General features: G+C 40.3%; 1 protein-coding gene across 1 annotated transcript; it reads left to right on the plus strand.

Moving 5' to 3' along the window:
- Positions 1-206: 206 nt before the first annotated feature.
- On the plus strand, positions 207-17,465 carry gabrr3a (gamma-aminobutyric acid type A receptor subunit rho3a; the record flags this gene model as incomplete). Its single annotated transcript, XM_084074282.1, has 9 exons — positions 207-349; positions 1,909-2,021; positions 8,138-8,205; positions 8,529-8,752; positions 9,309-9,391; positions 11,427-11,564; positions 12,324-12,476; positions 13,958-14,151; positions 17,157-17,465. 9 exons carry the CDS (start codon positions 207-209, stop codon positions 17,463-17,465), a joined length of 1,425 nt encoding a protein of 474 aa, XP_083930408.1.
- Between the last annotated feature and the right edge of the window lie 1,915 nt (positions 17,466-19,380).

Consider the following 19,380-nt stretch of genomic DNA (forward strand, 5'->3'; position numbering starts at 1 on the left):
CATACGACACTGGTGGGATAACACAGGAATAATGGCTACGTGTCACGACTGAGTGCTGCTGCGACATGGACATGCCGGTAGACGGCTGGGACAGCTGTGGACATTCCCTGGACATCCTGGAGGTTTCCCCCCCGGGTGAGACCCGCTGAGCCAGCAGGAGGCCCTTCTTGGTAGCTCTCTTGGCTCCTTCGGAAGCAGGTTTGACCATGAATGTGGCCCTCCTGGCCCTGAGACTGATGTGCTGGGCATGGCTGTGGCCGGTGACCCAGCTCAACAGCAGCCACTTCCCAAACAAGAGGAAATACAAAGACATGTATGTCGGAGACAGCGACAAGCAAAAACACGAAGGGTGAGTACAGCGTCCAGTGTATTTTAGCTGGATTCACACGCACACGATTTGTCACACACTGAAAATAGCCGGTCGTATAGCTTATTGATCTGCTATTTTCAGTGCACAACTTCGCTTGCAACAAAGTATATCAAGCCCTTTATGGACAGCATGTTACTGTATGTTGCTGCACGGATGGCACTTTTGAGAGAAATCTTTGGAAAAACATCTGGTCAATTTTCACTCAAATGTGAAGAGAATAACCCATCTGTAATTGGATATTGAAACGTTGCACATTGGCCCATTTGTTTGCAACGCTGCATAATATATTAATTTAAAATGTGCAATCTCTTTCTTTCTTTCTTTTTTACATTTGACAAATTGAAACAACACAGTTACTGTTAGATTTGCATTTTTTTTTCTGTTTAATAATAATGGATGCTGCTTTAGGCTGTCATTATGAGCCATGGTGGATCAAGGTGATGTCAGGTGACAGGATCATGTGGGATGAGAGAGACGTCATCAGGGGAACAGCTTTTGGAACAGCTTATAGATGTGTACGGTGACACATCAGGCTCAGTGCTGGGCTGGCCTATAGATTTAGCCCCTGTATACCGCACTGTACGTCCCACTGAAAAATAATTTGTTAATCGTTGCCCTCATACCTGTTTGATCTGCTTGTGACAGCAATACCTTTGTATAGGATTCATGTCAGTGCATGAATGAGTCCTTTGAGAACTTCTTTTGTTGCCTAAAATTAGATAGAGGATTTAAATGAAATTCTAGTATGAAACATTGATCTACATTAGACAGAAATTGAGCTGTGAGTGTAAAACCTTCAGAACTGAGTTAACACTGAGGATTTTACTGGGTAATGTAATGATGGTATGATAGCATTGACCGCCTATTAATCATGCTTCCATTTGTGAGTCTGCTAAACACAGATAGATTGTAAGTCAACAACTCACATTTGCTCGCCACTGACTTTATATTTTAATCAGAGGAAACATCACCCAACACTGTGGAACAGATGTCCATAATTTGATTGCCCTTGTGTGTGTCTTAGTGAGTGGGTGTGTCTATGGCTGTGTTAATAATGTGTGCATGCATGTGTGTAATAATAATAATGCATGTTGTATGTATGTACGTGTGTTCCTGACAGGCCGTACAGTATATAGTACTAATAAATAGCAACAACAATATCCGATCTACAAAATCACAAGGTAGCCTATGTTGTGAGCGTGTAAACAGCTATTTCTTTGCTAAAATGAAAAATATTGAAATTGTTTTAAAATGTGCCCAAAATAGGGATGCCAGGGATAATGAGGTTAAAATCATTTGTATTCAATTGTGATATATTCTAACAAAATATCAAATATATGGCGTTTAAAAATAGGAATTGCATGTATTTCATTCAGTCTGTCTGACCAGAAGCAAGGATAAAACATATGGTCACTGGCGATAAACAATTATGAACAGGGGGGATATCAAAAGCAAATGTGTGGCACCCCCTTACCCCCAGCAAATCGTACTCTGCGTACAACATCATCTGTGTCTATTTACTGTCATGTGCCTCTCAGTCAAGTGGACCTCCGGATGAAGAAGCAGGACAGCACCAAATCCCTGCTAATCAAATCGGAGCAGCTGTTGCGCATTGATGACCATGACTTTGCTATGCGACCGGGTTTCGGAGGTAAGGCTGCTCTAACCACTTGAACCCTATAGCCTAGTTCGTTGACCAGGGGCACCCAGTGGTCTATTACTTGAACTTGTCCCTCCTTTTTTCCGTCTGCAGAAAATCTCTTTGGTGAAAATAGCCGATCTACAGGCTCACAGCACATCACTAGCTGTAGAATACAACTCTCGTAGACGTATTTATGATTCTGATGTTTTCAATCTCAGAATCATAAATACGTCTACGAGAGTTGTATTCTACAGCTAGCACAATACAACATTTGGCTACTATATATATATATATATATATATATATATATATATATATATATATATATATATATATATATATATATATATATATATATATATATATATATATATATAATCTTTATTCCAATATATATATATATATATAATCTTTATTCCAGACTCATGCATCCATATACAAAGAAAAGACATATCACATAATATAAAAAGAGACAGCAGTATAAAAATATACAATGTATACAAATCAAAACAAAACATCACTCAAGCGCACCCGCCCCCCACCCCTCCCCACTCACACCAATTCATAAGGCGGCTGTCAAGCGCCAAGTCAATAATTTAAAAAGTTATAGGCTATTACGCCAATGCTCTCTAAGCCTGGATGAGTATCTATAACTGCTTCTCATAGGGTTGGTTAGAGCTATGATGCTGTTCACGGACACATCAAGCCGACACATAAAATTGTACATCAATTGTCTTAAAAGTGCATCACAAGAAGGCACACCAGTGGACACAAACAATTGACTGGCACTATGCCATCTAGGTATGTGAAGTAACAACCTCATGGCATCGTTATACGCCACTCTGAGCCTCTGCAAACTCCTCACCCTGTAAGAGTACCATAGATGAGCCGTATACAGAGGTGTGATAGGCTCTGAACTATGACATGCCCAGCATAAGTAGGCCCCTATCTAGGGCCCTACGACCCTAGATAGGGTTCATGTCACATGTGGCTAACCAAGCACTGCATGGACGACGCAAACGCGTGTTGTGAATTTTATTGCTTTGCACATACACACATGGAGTGTGAAAGGTCAAAAGCTTTATTATTATTAGAGGGCCAAGCACGTCAGTGCGAAGGAACTCTTTTGTTTTTGTTGATTTTATTCTTCTTCCGCAGTTTTTTTTTTTGCTGCTCTGGCTTAATCGTGCAGTTGTTTGTTACGAAACTTGCCAATATGGTAAAGGGCTATGCCAATCGGCGAAGACACGAACCTCACAACCATTGGCCAAAGGGTGGTGCTATAGACAGGTTTCCTGTTAGTAAACATGAGAGGATATGACCGCGCAGAGGAGGGGGAAGCCTATAGAGGGCGCCATTACCCGCCGCAGCTCTGGTCAAATGTCCATTCATAAAAGAAATGATCTTCACCGGGTTTAATGAAAGTAGATTAAATTATGCAGTTTGTAATACCTTGTTTACTCAATAATGGCTATCTAACTCCCGAACATAACAACAGAGTGAACGGTGCAACAATTCGTTTCCCCCGAGCATGCGCAGATTGCGCATTCTGCTCTGTGATGACGTCGCGCGGAAATCCGTCTTACCACATGAACTGTAGTGCCCCTATTCTGGGGTGAACATTGAGTGATAATATCAGATCTACAAGCTCACCACGCATCACAAAGATACTTAGTGTGTAGAGTAAAAACAGGAGACCCCTTAATCTGTTTAAATGATTGTCCATATTTGGTCATTTTATTTTGTTTGCACAAAACTACACAACCCTGATGACGACAGCAGAAAAGTATTACAGCAGTTATTTATTTAATATCTGTTTCCCTTTTTCAGACAACGTGGATGGCAATCCAGATTACTGTATTAAAATCTGCTGCAGTCACTGTCTAACATTATAGACAATCTGGGTCAGTGAGTTTTTTTTTGGATGGGATGAGACAAAATATGACACTGTAACCTACATTAAGCTTTTTGTGTTACCAAGCAACCACATTCAAGACATTTCAACTTCTTAAAATAATAAGAATAATAATAAATAGCTAGTAGCAATATGGGGGCCAAGGAATGCAATATGCAATATGCGCAAGCCATAGAAACATAATGGGCTGAACTTGAGAGAAAGAATACCATGCAATTAGCACATTTGCATTAGAAACAGCTGAGTTCTTAGGGATTGTCGATATTAAAAATGCATGTCTTTATTATGTTGCTTATAATGGCAGATTTCAAACTCTTAAAGTTCAGTTATCATGACAAAAGTTTGCTTCATCTACACATACTGTAAACATGAACAAACTGTATTTCTACTTAGGCTATATCTTTTCATAACTATTCCTTGTCAGTCGATTTAGCCGTGGCCTGGAGTCGAACCTGTTTTGCAAGTGTCCTCTCTACCCATCCACCTACAACAGCCCGTTTAAATTAGCTGAAAAGCATAAAGTTTTGCGCCATGCCCCTGTTTCACTAGGTCTAGGACATACTTCACAATTTAAATTAAATGCTGTCAAAAAGCCATTTCATGTTGTCTTTAAAAAGTGGACATGCATTAATTAAGGAAGTCATGATTTCTGTGCAGCAATTAAATTTAAGCCTGGATAAGTCAGGGTTCAAACATGGGACCCTCTGACAGGTAGACACTCTACCAAGTACCAACTGAGCTACAGAAACCTCTGAACAAGGCATGACTTATACCCATTTTAAGTTTGCATTTTCAAATGATGACTATAGCACCAACAATACTTAGACACTTAGACAGATAAACTTATAAAAGGCGCTGTATTAATAGTGCCCACTAAATGGGTACCAACACCAACAACTATGTTATTTGTCCGTTCCACTCATCCTGCAGTTGCTCAAGTTGCATTACCTCCATAATATCATGATTCATGTCCCATTTCTTTAGAAGGAGTAAACCAACTGCCATCTCGTTTTACGACGTCTGTCTTAAAACGTTTCTTTTTATGGCGCGGCTCTGCAGGAGTCTAGCCGTCTAGAAGAGGGTCTGTCTGTCTGTGTGTATGTCTGTGTGTCCGAAGCGATTCTTGCAAACCACTGAGAGCGCCACATTTATTGTGCACATTTCCAGTAGGCCACAGAAGTACCTCCACACATTTTGTCCCGTTTTAACTTTTTAATTTTATAATGGAACTATAATGGAACTCAATGAGGCTTGAAACCTTGCCCCAATTTGGAATCATACATACAGACTGATGTCATAAAGATGGCTGACATCACTGGCTGGCCACATGAAATCCGAGATCCACATTGGACCCATGCCCTCCCATTTGGATCCCGAGATCCGCATGATTCGATTTTTACACCAACAGTACTTTAATAATAACTAGAAAAAGTGCTCCTCGGAGCACAACTCTCCGCCAGAAGACTTGTGTTGGTTCGAAGGTCGCGAAGGTCGCTATCCCTCTTGTATATGTAAGTGTCCTATCCATCCTGTCTGGGTAAGTGTCCTCTTCCGTTCATTCTGTGTAAGTGTCCTATCCCTCCTGTCCTATCCGTCCTGTCTATGTAAGTGTCATATCCCTCCTGTCTATATAAGTGTCCTATCTGTCCTATCTGTCCAATAAGACAGATAGGAACAATTGGACCGCGACTACTTGACTACTTCCGGTTCGAAGGTCTGGGAGTGAGCTAGTGGCCGGATTTTCGGTATTGGAATCTGGCTTATCACAGTGACACATGTATTTATAGGTCGCTATCCCTCTTGTATATGTAAGTGTCCTATCCAACCTGTCTGGGTAAGTGTCCTCTTCCGTTCTGTCTGTGTGAGTGTCCTATCCCTCCTGTCTGTATAAGTGTCCTATGTCATATCCCTCCTGTCTATATAAATGTCCTATCTGTCCTATCTGCCAATTATGTATCAGCCATGCAGCCATTTCATGGTTCCCGTCTTACCTCACTCTGACAGTGGCGGAGACACTGTCAGAGTGATGCCATGTATATATAGGCCCGGTGGCGTCACTAGCCAATCAGATCACAGTATTTCACGTGTCACGTGAGGCTTGACCAATCGGTGTGTCATGTTTAGAAAGTGAAAACGCAGTGATAACAATACTCTCCTGGCGGAGAGTAATAATAATAATTTGGTCCACTTTGCCTTGTTTAGTTCAAGCTGAAGCTAATTGTTTTCCAGAGGAAACCACAGACATTATCCTAAAGTTTCTCCCTTAACATCAAGAGAAATTGCCCAAGACGAATGACAGTCAAGCGTTGCTCCAATAATTGTTTCCCATAAATGTTATGTTTTGATATTGAAACAGATTATGTCACGTATCTCCCACCAGTGTTTAACTTACTGTGATTGGTTCAGAAACTGCTGATTAGAGATTTCAAACCAACATGGATTATTTGACAGGGATCTGATAAACTTTCCCTTCTGCTCTGATTAACAACACTTGAACACTGGAACATTGGGATTATCTCTTAGACGCTACCTTTACAGATGTTCCTTTGAGTTAGAACCCCCCATCTGACAAAAGCTGAATCCCCCCCACACGTGCACACATGCACATTTGCACACTTGCACTTTTGTTAACCTCTTGTCTTAAGCCCTACAAGGACAATGAATAGCAAAAATATCCGAGCTACTCGCGACACGTTCTGAGTTTGTAGATTGGGTATTGTCACTATTTTTGAAAAATGTTGAACATTTTGAAAGTTTTATTTATGACAAGCTGTACACATATCAAATTGAGACCATATAAAATATAATAGAATACGTTTTAAATGTTGGTCCACCCACAAACAGACAAGGCATCACTCCCCCCCTCCCTGTGATCTTTGCCCTCCCTGTGATCTTAGATTATAGAGCCACTGAGTTCGACCCATCACACAGCGCCGGATGGCAGGTGGCAGCTCCAGTAAAAACAGAAAACGACACTGCAAAGTAAAGATATACTGAATCTGGTTGTCCTGGAGTGAGAGTAGACATATGGAGATGAGAGGAGAGGAGAGGAGGGATTACTGCCCTGGCTGATAAAGTGATGTCATGATCCCTTGTCAATGGAAAAGAACACAACCATCACAACGGAACAGTAAGCGGATGCCAGCTTCCGAGCAGCCACGACCACAGGGTCACGGCTTCCACTGACACAAAGCCCTTTTTGCAATCCGCCCTAGAGACATTTGCCTCGTCTTTGCTGTCCTTGGGTTTGGCGAATATGATCATCGGGAAACACTGACTGAGACAAATGATTGTGCCTTGGCCTTTCAGTTTATTATAGCTGTCACGTTGTATTATGGCAGTACATCATCTGCTCATCCAGAGGTGGAAAAAGTACTAAAATATTTCACTTTAGTAAACGTATCAATACTGCAATGTAGAAGTACTCTGTTACAAGTAAAAGTCCGGTTGCGACGCGTTGTGAGCTTGTAGATCGGCTATTTTCAAGGTAGGTATAAAATAGGGCTAGAGTAGTAAATGTATGTTTTATAATGTAATCATTTATATCTGCAAAGTAACTAGTAACTAAAGTTTTCAAATAATTGTAGTGGAGTAAAAGTACAATATTTGCCTCTGAGATGTAGTGGAGTAGAAGTAACAGTACTGAAAATTGGAAATACTCCAGTAGAGTAAAAGTACCTCAAAATTGTTCAGTACTTGAGTAAATGTACTTAGTTACTTTACACCACTGTGCTCAACTGACAAGTGGGAGTCACAATCTATGCAAGAATTATCAGCGGCAGCATCTGTCTGTGCTGTGTTATATGGCATGCAAGGCTCTAGAACCTAGGACTCAACCCCAGCCTGTGTAGCTAGATCCTATACTTCTTGTAGGAGCATGCGGATGGGCTCGAACAGTTCTGCCCCTCCTGGCCCTCAACACAGGAGCCCCTCAGGGCTGCGTCCTGAGCACCTTCCTCCCTGTACACCCATGACTACATGGCCACACACAGCGCCAACTTACTGGTCAAATTAGCTGATGACACAACAAGCCAGCAAAAAAAAATACACTTAATTTGACTTTTATGTACTCGTAATGTAACGATAAAAAATGTTGAGTGTTGAATGTTGTATCTTAAACAATGTGCTGTCCTGTGTTTGTCCTGTGCACACTGAGACATCTTTAGGCCTGACTCCAAACCAGTTTGACGTGACAATTTACCTTCTGTAGGGCAAGCAATTCCTGTGGGCATAGATGTCCAGGTGGAGAGTATCGACAGCATATCTGAAGTAAACATGGTAAGTGCCCCTTGGGTCTTCTTGCAGTATGCCCAAATGTCTCTTTTTGTCAATACTTTAGTTTACAAAGGGTCTTATCCCAGTGTATGAACACATTTTCATTTTCAAGTACTTGCATATACTGTACCTGCAAAACTTTACCAGAAGTTAAAGCACATAAAAAAATGATGCTTGATGTCTTACGAATCAAGTATAAATTAGCCTTTCGACTCCAAAGAAACACACAAAATTTGACTTTACCATGTCCATGAGCCATATACTGTATAATTCCATTATGTACAGTATGGGAAGGAAGCCTTTGTTGTTTTTTCTCTTACCATTAGGATTTCACCATGACTCTGTACCTGAGACATTACTGGCAGGATGTCCGCCTGGCCTTCCCCTCCAGCAGTAACAAGAGTCGCACATTCGATGCCCGGCTTGTAAAGAAGATTTGGGTTCCCGATGTGTTCTTCGTCCACTCCAAGCGCTCCTTCATTCATGATACCACCGTAGAGAACATCATGCTGAGGGTCTTTCCAGATGGCAATATCCTCTACAGCGTCAGGTATCACCCATTATGTCTTCTGTGAGAACAGTGGCCATTGTTTAAGGCAGATTCTTTTTTATGCTTGTCGTAGGACAGTGTTGCACGGAAATAGCGGAAATAGGCAATCTGCTATTTATTTTTGCTATTTTGGAAAAACTTTGGAAAAGTTCAGACCATTTTTGCCTATAATGACATACCCAAAATATCAATGCAGGTTGAAAGTGATACTTTGGAACATTTCCTCTATAATTTCATTCCCTTTCCCACCATTAGAGTCTACATTAAAGTGTCATGATAGCTGGTTGGCTGAAAGAGTATTACGATAATATTTATTACCTTTTCTGTACCGTGTGTAACTGTACTGTGTATGTAACTGACAGTATTTTCAATATATACTGTAGCTACCGGCTATCATTTTCATATCTTTTGAGCATTACCAAGTTTTGTAAATCATTGTGTAGCATTAATAATAATAGGGATATATGTATTGCAAGGACAGTTACCATTTACCAGTGCTGGATAACTGATAAATACAAGTTTCTGTGGATTTATTTAATTTTGAGCTGTGTTGTAGGATCACTGTGACTGCGCTTTGCTCAATGGACTTCAGCAGTTTCCCTCTAGATACGCAGAACTGCTCTTTGGAGCTGGAGAGTTGTGAGTATATCATGGTTTAGCTGCATCCCTATTCTGGGCATGTCATTAATAGGTCAACATTTGGTGAAAACATGATTCATGTCAGTACCATGTCAGTATCATGTCAGTATCATGTCAGTGCCATGGTCAATATCATGTCAGTATCATGGTCATTGCAGTATCATGTCTGTATCGTGGTCAGTATCGTGGTCAGTATCGTGATCAGTATCGTGGTCATTATCATGTCAGTATCATGTCAGTATTATGGTTAGTATCATGGTCAGTATCATGTCAGTATCATGTCAGTATCATGTCAGTATCATGTCAGTATCATGGTCAGTATCATGGTCAGTATCATGTCAGTATCATGTCTGTATCATGTCTATATTATGTCAGTATCATGTCTATATTATGTCAGTATCATGTTAGTATCATGGTCAGGATCACGTTAGTATCATGGTCAGTATCATGTCAGTCTCAGTGAAAATAGCAGCTCACACCTGGTCACAACGGTGTAGAGGGAAAAAAGGAGGAAACCAAGTAGACCCCTGGGGGACCCTGGAGTCTACTTATATATAGGTATAGGATTTAAGTGGTAAAAGGGGTAAAAGATTTACCACTCTTATTTGTGTAGTGTTTTAATTATCTAGCTATTTTTGACTATCGATAATTGATTGCATATTCACCGTTACAATACTCTCGAGCATATTGCATTTTATTCCATGTGAAATCATCAGACGGACACTTATTTCATGCTATGTGAATACATCTGTAAAATGATGCCACAATTTTCTTATCAACAGATAGTTTACAACTGTATGCAGTTGCCATGTTTGTACTGTAGTCTATCTGTTCCTGTAGCACTTACTTTTATCAGCACTTTATCACCCATTTACCCTGTTGTTTGATCTCCTCTTGAATAACCTGAATGCCTGTAGTATGCCCTCACCCACAGGCCTCTTGCTAACGCTAGTAGTCCCCAGGGTGCTAGCCTGCCCCGATTTAACAGGTTTAGAAAGCATTTTTGTCAAAAAATCCTGCTGAGAACTAAAATCCTTTATTGACCCTTGAAGAATCAAAAGAAAAAGGTCACTCAGACCAAATAAAAATGCTCATTATGCAGATAATTTCACAATCATATTATTGGATCATAATGTGTCCATCACTTTAATGTTGCAGTTGGTAAAGGTGGGACTGATTTTAATTTAAGGGGATGATGATAATACACCATCATTTATCAGTTAATGTATATTTTCTTATACAAATACAATAATTGCAATATTTTCCACTGAGATTTAATAGTACTGTAGTAGTAGTCTATAAAGTGAATTGAAACTAAGACAATAGAATTGCGTTCCCTTTTTTGAAGCTGGTAATACAAATGTGTCTGCTGTAGCAGTAAATAACATGGAAGCTGTTTCAGTTGCCTTAGTAAATAAATAAATATGACTACTCAGACTACAAAGCTCTAAAGCCCACTCAGATATAGAGCGCAGTGATGAGTTAAAGATTTGTAATTTGTAACAAATGTCAGTGCTCCATACAGACAGTGCTCCAGCAGATGCATTGATTTAACAATATGGTAAAGATTTAGCTGAGACAAGCTTCTTTCTCACACCAAGAGAGAAACAGGCCTTCTTTCTAAACTAGTAAGCTTCTTTAGAAGTAAATCTATGGGTCCGTGCAGACATTTAGCGGACCCAAAACAGATCCTGAGTAGACGTCTCCAAGGAGGTCCATGTTATTTAGGAAAAAACAAGTTCAGCCTCATTGATTAGAATGTACAAGCTGCAGTCTAGCTGGGAACAAGTTGGCTGTATAATAATGTAGAATATGTACCAATTTTGGTCTACTGTGTCCCACTGAAGAAAGAATTGTCAGCAGATGCAATGCAGGCTGTGGGACAAATTTGAAGTGGGACCTATGCAATGTGTATTACTGCCTTGGAGAACGCAGTAATTGTTTTCTGTGTATTACTGTGTAGGAGAATCCCTGATAGAGAAACTCATTCCTGTTCCCTGTCCTTCCTACTGCCCTCTTCTCTCCTCTCCTGAAGATGCGTACAATGAGAACGACCTCATACTCTACTGGAAGAACGGCAATGATTCATTAAGGACAGACGAGATCGTGCTGTCTCAGTTTTTTGTTGAAGAATTCCATCCTTCTTTTGGGCTTGCCTTCTACAGCAGCACTGGTATGTATGGCTCTCTGTGATAAAACAAGGGTCCTGTGACCTGTCCCCTAATTGCTGGGAAAGGTCTCAGAGCTCTCATTATTGATGCAAGAGCTGCTATAACTACAGTTATAATCATTTTCATTCTGTGACAATTGTACATCATCTAAGTCTTATATTAGCAGTGTAGTAGAAAAATATATATCATATACATGGTTTCCCCTAAAATGACTACTAAAAGGCCACAAAGGCCATTCATATTCTATTCCCTTATGCTCCTACATTGGTATTTAATGTAAACCATGATAAGAAAAAAGAAGAATTGTCGTCTAATATTTCACAGAACACAAAGGTAAAGTTTTACAGGAAAGTGTCAATATGCTTTGCTCCTTCCTTGTTTGCACATTATTCCGTATTAAAATAAAGAACCATTAATGAATAACCTTTCACCTTGACATATCCAGTACCATTATGTACTCTCTACAAGGCAAAAATAATTACGCAGTGTAGTTTTCTGAAAAGTCAAACAAATTCAGCAGAGAATTAGAAATTGAGCATCACTGCGCTTCAGCCAATACAAGGCGGGTCCGGTGCGTCAATGGAACGGGACTGTGGAGCAGCTCGGACAATTAAGCCTTTTTTAGTAGTGAAGGTGTCTCCACTCACTTTGTCAATATATCCCTCCATCCATAACCGTGCGTGCAAGCCGTGCAAGTGTGTTCATATGTCTGTGTGTGTATGTGTGCATGTATACATGCTGTATTTTCATCTCTCTTTCAGGATGGTATAATCGCCTCTACATAAACTTCATTCTCAGGCGGCATATCTTCTTCTTCATGCTGCAGACCTATTTTCCTACCATGCTGATGGTGATGCTGTCGTGGGTGTCCTTCTGGATTGACAGGAGGGCCGTGCCTGCCCGCGTCTCTTTGGGTACAGTGATCCATGTTAGTTTATGTGACATTTGAAAATAGCAAAAGAAAATGTCTGATCTACAAGCTCACAATGCGATGTGAGCTTGTAGATCAGTTATTTTCTGTGAAGAGATTTTTTGTGTAGAGGGAAAAAAGGTGCAGGCCAAATATAGATCCCTGGGGGGGCGACCCCCGTCAACAAAGTAGTGTATGTGGGGTTTAAATGGTTCATTTTTAAGCCCAGTACATGCTCCTTCTGACATACAAACTTTTCTTCTGAAAGAGACGTGATATAACTACAAATTAACGTCATTCCGAACTTCTGATGGGCGGTCTCGGATTTTTTTGTCAGAACTCGTGTACCTCCAGATGTCCGGACTCTCCGGACTATAGTTTGGAAAGCCTGTCCGAACGGAATATTTTCCAACGTTTGAAGTAGCATGTACAGTATTGGCCTTACTTCACTAACCTGACCCTGCCAGATGGGGCGGTATTGAGTAACCAGGTTCCTCAAGCTGTGAAACAATGTGTGGAGCAAGCTTCTTGGATCTGGTAGCGTCAGGTTATTACTTCACCAGGCACTTCCTGCTTCTGTGCTTCTGTGTCAGTCTGTTATGTCATGCATGTAGCGAGCTGAGCTGTGATTGGTTTATATTTGAGGGGACAGACACACAGTACGTACATACAGGCAAATCCTGTAAAAAAAAAACTCAACAGAATATTTGACAAAAAGATGAAAAGAAATGAATGACCCGCAGCTAAATACACATAGTACTGAAGGGAGGGGGACAGTGATTGTGTGACAGGATACATTATTATAGTGGTTCTCAACCTGTGGTTGACTGGTGGGGCTGTGAGGATATTGCAAGTGGGACCTCAAATAATTGGCAAAACACTAAGATTTGAATGACAATATATTTAAAAAAAAATGTTTTCTTTCTTTAAAAACCTGAGTAAAGTGACTTTTCATTGTGTTAGGAATAGGAACTTAAAGTATCCTTCATTAGTTCCATTGATCCAAGCTGGAACACAATCGATTGATTGATCTGTGTAATTTTAGATTTTAGCTATATATCGTCTTTGTCGAGTGGAAACCTCATATGTCCAAAACTGTAACTTTTGAGGATTCAAATTCAAAAGTAGCAAAAGTAGCAGATCTACAAGCTCAATCTTTGCGCCGAGCTTGTACTGTATATCTACTTTTGATGCTTTTGTGTGACTCTGTAGTATGATCAAGTAAGGCATTAATTTACGAAAATGTAAGATAAGAGGTTTCTGACCGACAGCAATGATATATACTGTAGCAATATAGGTTTTTCAGAAAACTGTTAGGATTTAGAAGACATTTTTAGAATCGGCCTCAGGTCTTAATGAGTTAAAATAAGCATGCTCTGAAGCTCAGAAACTCTGAATGTTTTTGAGATTTTCAAGTGGGCCCTGATCCAGGAAAGGTTGAGAACCACTACATTCATATACTGCACCATTCCTGTGTGTCTGCAGGCATTACCACGGTTCTGACCATGTCTACCATCATCACTGGCGTCTCAGCCTCTATGCCGCAGGTGTCTTACATCAAGGCCGTTGACATCTACCTGTGGGCCAGCTTCCTCTTCGTCTTCCTGTCTGTCATCGAATACGCTGCTGTCAACTACTTCACCACTGTGGAGGAGATGAGAAGGCTCAAGGCTGCAAAGGTCATTGTATTGCATGTATTTATGCGAGTATTAATGTTATTATTATTTTAATTAGTCTTAGTATTTTTTATAAAAAATGTAATTTTTTTTAGGTATATTTACTTTTTTAATTAGACATAGGACAGTGTAGAGAGAGGATGGCATGCAGTACGGGACTCGAGGCAGAGGTTCAGAGCCTCGCTCAAGAGTATTTTGGGGGTGTGCTGACCAGTTATTGACCACATAATCACATCCATCCTCTTCTCTGCCCTCAAGTTCCTGTCCTCAATAAAGAAAGAAATAAAGAGATTAAAACATAATAAACATAATTTTAAAATAAAAACATTCTAAGCACCACTGATGTGATATGTGCTGCGATCCAGTTGTTGGCTAATACCAGGAATGCACCCTTGTCTTTAGTGCAAAGGAGCCAGTCTGCAAGATACATTAGCATGCCAACCTACATGACAGGACAATTTATTTGCACAGCAGAGTGCAGAAGCACAGCCATTATTAGTAAATGTGCATAAATTCACACACACACACACACACACACACACACACACACACACACACACACACACACACACACACACACACACACACACACACACACACACACACACGTTGACAATTTCAACATAATCTGTACTATACTATGGGTCCTCACTAATGCTCACTAATATGGGACAGTGCCATTTCTGTCTACACACTTTGTATCTCAGAGGTGGACCGTGGATCGTTCAAAAGTGTGCCTAATACCAATGACATCGTCACTTCAAACAACCTTTTTTGTTTGTTATTGATGCAAGGGCAATGGCTTCTATATCTACGCTTACTTTCCAGGAAGAGATAGCCAGTAGTTTCCAGTAGTGGCTTAGAATTACCACTCACATGTCATGGGTGGGCAGGTTCCTGAACTGTCCACAGCCTTCCTCTATAAGACACTTTTGCCATTTGGTGGACTTTCTGAAATGGCTGCGAACAGGACGGTCGCATAAGTTGTAAGCTCCCTTAGCCAACTTATTTCAACTCTGCTAAAAACTCGAAAGCAGTAAAAGAAGAACCACAAACCTATGGGAATTGAGCGGAAGAACGAGTAATAGACACCAGGACAGACGAAATAGAGAAACAAACCAGAAAAAACAACGAAGAGGAAGGCACGCTAGCATTCGAAGCTAACGAGCACAACATGGCCTCGCTTCAATCTAGTTTGGAAGGAATCAGCAGTCAACTCAGTGCCTTACGAAAGGACATGATTCACCAAGATTAACACTGACCATTGAGATAAAAGAACAAAATACCAAAACGGATGACTCACTGACACGCACAGAAGAAGTGGAACTGTGGAGTACAGAGGTAAACCAAACGCTACAGGAATGTCTCGATCCGTGACATGCTCTCTCTCCCTGTGGTGTTTTCATGTATCTGTTGTTTCCCAGTTTTAGTTAGTGTTTTACTTTTCAGTGGTGTCCCTGTTATTTTTAAGTATTGTTGCATTCCCTGTTTCCTTGTTAGGTTTTGCTTTACACTCCTGTACCTTATTTTGTAGTATTGTTCAATTTTTTCCTGTTCTCATTGTAGCTGTTGCCTGTCTTGTCTCACCTACCCTTTGATTAGTCATGTTTTCCTCCTGTGTCTTAAGGCCATTGCACACAGGATGCGATTATTGCGATTATTGCGATTATTAGGTTGGCTCAGACAGGGTGCGTTTTTTCCATGCGAATAATCGCATCCTGTGTGCAATGGCCTTTAGTCCCCCAGCCTATCCCAGTGTTGATTGTCTTTTGAGTTCACCTGTGTCCTGTTATTTCCCTGTCTATTTAATCCCTGTGTTTGCCTTGCACTAATACTATTTCATTGTCTACTGTTACAGTAGGTGGACAGTGGCTTTGACCAGTTTCACTTTCAAAACCTTTGCAGCATGCATGTCACACAACACCAATGGTTTTGATAATGTGGATTGTGGAAGTTAAATGGTGGATTAGTGGATAGGAGTCTATATGAAAAAACTTGTTATATCAACAAAACACATCACATTCTGTTTGTGACATGCATGATGCAAAGGTTTTGAAAGTGAAGCTGGTCAAAGTCACTGGCCACCTACTGTACGTGTGTCAAGTCTTGAGTTCCGTTATTATAGTTTGTATCTCTCCATTATAGTTTGTATCTCTCCCTTTTTAGTTAATAAACACTTTGAACTGATCTGTTCAGCCTCTGTCTCTCCTGCATTTGGGTTCTCCATTCTGCCCTGACTCAAACCGTGACAAGGAATTGCTGGAAGAATTAAAAATGATGATGAGCAACAACATGCGAATATATGGAATGCCAGAAGATTTAGAGTCGGAGAGTGACTCAATGGCACAGTTTATTGATGAGCGGCTACGACAGGAGTTGGCAGTTGACACAGAATGATCAATCCAGCGTGCCCACAGATCCTTGGCACCGGAGCGAAAACCAGACCAGCCGAGATCAATAGTTACAGTATCGTGTGTGTGTGTGTGTGTGTGTGTGTGTGTGTGTGTGTGTGTGTGTGTGTGTGTGTGTGTGTGTGTGTGTGTGTGTGTGTGTGTGTGTGTGTGTGTGTGTGTGTGTGTGTGTCTGTACGGCCGTGAGTGAAGGGAAGATCTCTTCCAAAAAAGATGGGAAAATGGTTAATGTATACATTTAGAAAAGGAGAGATGTGAAGCAATAGAAAAGAAAAGGTTAAATGTGCACCCCCATAAAGGTTTTACATAAGTATTATTTAATTTTTTGCTTTGTTTTTTGTCTCGTTTTATTTTTTTCTATGGTTATACATGTATGTCTTTTCATGTTTGTTTTTGTACTGTGATTTGGTGTAAATGTCATTGTAAACCTTCAATAAAGACAAAGTATAACATAAAAAAAGAAATGTTGCCATTTTATAATCAGCACAATTGAGGACCAATTACAAAGGAAAAAGGGTGATGTGTTCCTTTAATACAACATCAAATGTTTGACTTCTCTATAAAATTTTAACATCCTCTCTTCTCTCGTCATTCCAGATCCCTGCCACCTTCCATGCCACCCAGGCTATGGCATACGATGGCTGTTTCCATGACAATGACATTGACCTATCATCCTTTCCGGAAGTTGCCAGCACCCCCAATACAGAAAGGACCGCTCAATCTCAGAACTCTGGCATTGTCTCCCCGGAATCTGAGGGCACCAGGCTACGTCGCAAACGCCCCTTGAAACGAAACCTCCAGTTCATAATGAGCAACAGCTATATGATAGACTCTTATTCCCGGATCATATTTCCCATGGCTTACCTCCTCTTCAACATCATATACTGGACTTTGTACATGCAATGATAGATAGCATAGCACGCACATACTGTAGCACACAGTTTCTTGTTCACTTACAGCATTACTTTTTTACTAATACTATTCTCTAAACATGGTACAGCTACAATCTGGGACTTATTACCACATTAACCATATTTTGGGCAAATTATTCAAATTCAAAAGACTTGTAGATTGGCTGTACTCCTTATTCGTCTTATGACAAAGTATATAGTGCTTAAGTGGTTAATGAATAAAATGCTATTGTAATCAATCTGTATAGTAGAGTATTTTAATACAATATAACTAGTACATCTACAGTGGTTCGAGATGGTCTCTCTACTCTTCCATTGAGAAATGTAGACCCTGGTGTTGGGTTGGACACCTACTACTGTTTAATAATGTAAATAAAGTTATTTGAAGCAGACAGCGCACCGGATTGGACACTGCCATCTTTATTGTAGGTTACTGCCATCTTTGCAATTACATCTCCATCGGTAAAGAGAGAATGGACATACAACTTATGGATTGTAGCTTTAGGGCCCTATCTTTTCCGCCGCCTTACCCCTTGCGCCTAAACTTTTTTGGCATTTTTTACTATTTTGAAAAACATTTTAAAATAGTGAATTTAGCCGATCTACATCAATACCTTGTGAGCTTATAGATCAGCTAGTTTAACAATTTTAAAATGTTTTTCTTGGTTCACACACCAAAATGCATCCATGCATGCACCGGTCAAAAAAGGTATTTTTCATGGCAGCCATATTGAATGTCCGTAGGTACAATGGAGTGAAATGGAAGTGTAGGGCAAATGTACACAAATGAAAGTCGCAGTCTATAGGGCAGTGTGCGTCCACACTGATTTGGGTCACAATTTGATCACAATCGTGACATCCGGATGCGACATTACTTGATGCAACAAATGTCACAAATGTGATTTTATTGGCCAAGCTTCACTTGACATAGCGCTCTGGTCAGTGCTGCTGGATTTGGTTTTCTTTGCGGCCTGAACATCTAGTAAGACAAAGAAGACATAACAAATACTAGAAAATGTGCTCCTCGGAGCACAGGTCTCAGCCAGTACTGTTCCTGATTAATCCTGTCTTACCTATTTATATTACATATTGTCACGTGTCACTTGACCAATGTTAGCTTGGCTGAAGCTGAAGCTCACTTCAAAAAATATAAATGATTTTTTGAAGTGACATACGTATTTATAGGTTTCTATTTCGTCATGCGTCTCGCTAGCCAATCAAAGCACACCCTTTCAACATATTGTCCCGTGTCACGTGAAGCTTGATTAATGTTAGCTTGGCGGACACACGGAAGGACGGAGACGAAAACAATCTCCACCTCTGGCGGAGACAATAAAACCCCATGAGGACTTTATATAAGGGGGGGGGGGGGTGCTTAGTGTCTAGAGTTATAGAAAACTTACAGGTATGCAGAATTACAGATACATTTGTATACATTGGTTTGAGCAATCTGTACAGGAATAATTACAGCCAACACTTCCCCCCTCCCCTCTCTTGTCTATATCCTTGTTTAAGGCTAACAGCTGCCGGGTAAATGCTCTTCTTGACAGTGTTGCCTTGTCCGCTTATTATAAGCGACTTGTTTTTCTGTAACGTTGCATGTAAATATTGTTTAATTGTGGGTTGCGTTTTTTTGGCCTTAATTGTTTCTAAAGTGTTGCTTATTTGGGCTTCATTCATAATGTTGTTAAGCCAGTGGTTCTCAAACATTTTCATGTGAAGGACCTCCAAATTAATATGTAATGTCTGCGGACCCCCATCTGGAAATATATAGTGTTAGGGTCCCCCATACAAGATTTGTGTATTTAAAATGTTTAAAATATTTTACACTTTTTTTTCAAGATTCTTTTGAAAATAGCAGATCTAAAAGCTCACAACGCATCGCAACGTGTTGTGAGCTTGTAGATAGT

Source organism: Gymnoscopelus microlampas (assembly GCF_963454915.1).
Source record: "Gymnoscopelus microlampas genome assembly, chromosome: 12".
NCBI lineage: Eukaryota > Metazoa > Chordata > Actinopteri > Myctophiformes > Myctophidae > Gymnoscopelus > Gymnoscopelus microlampas.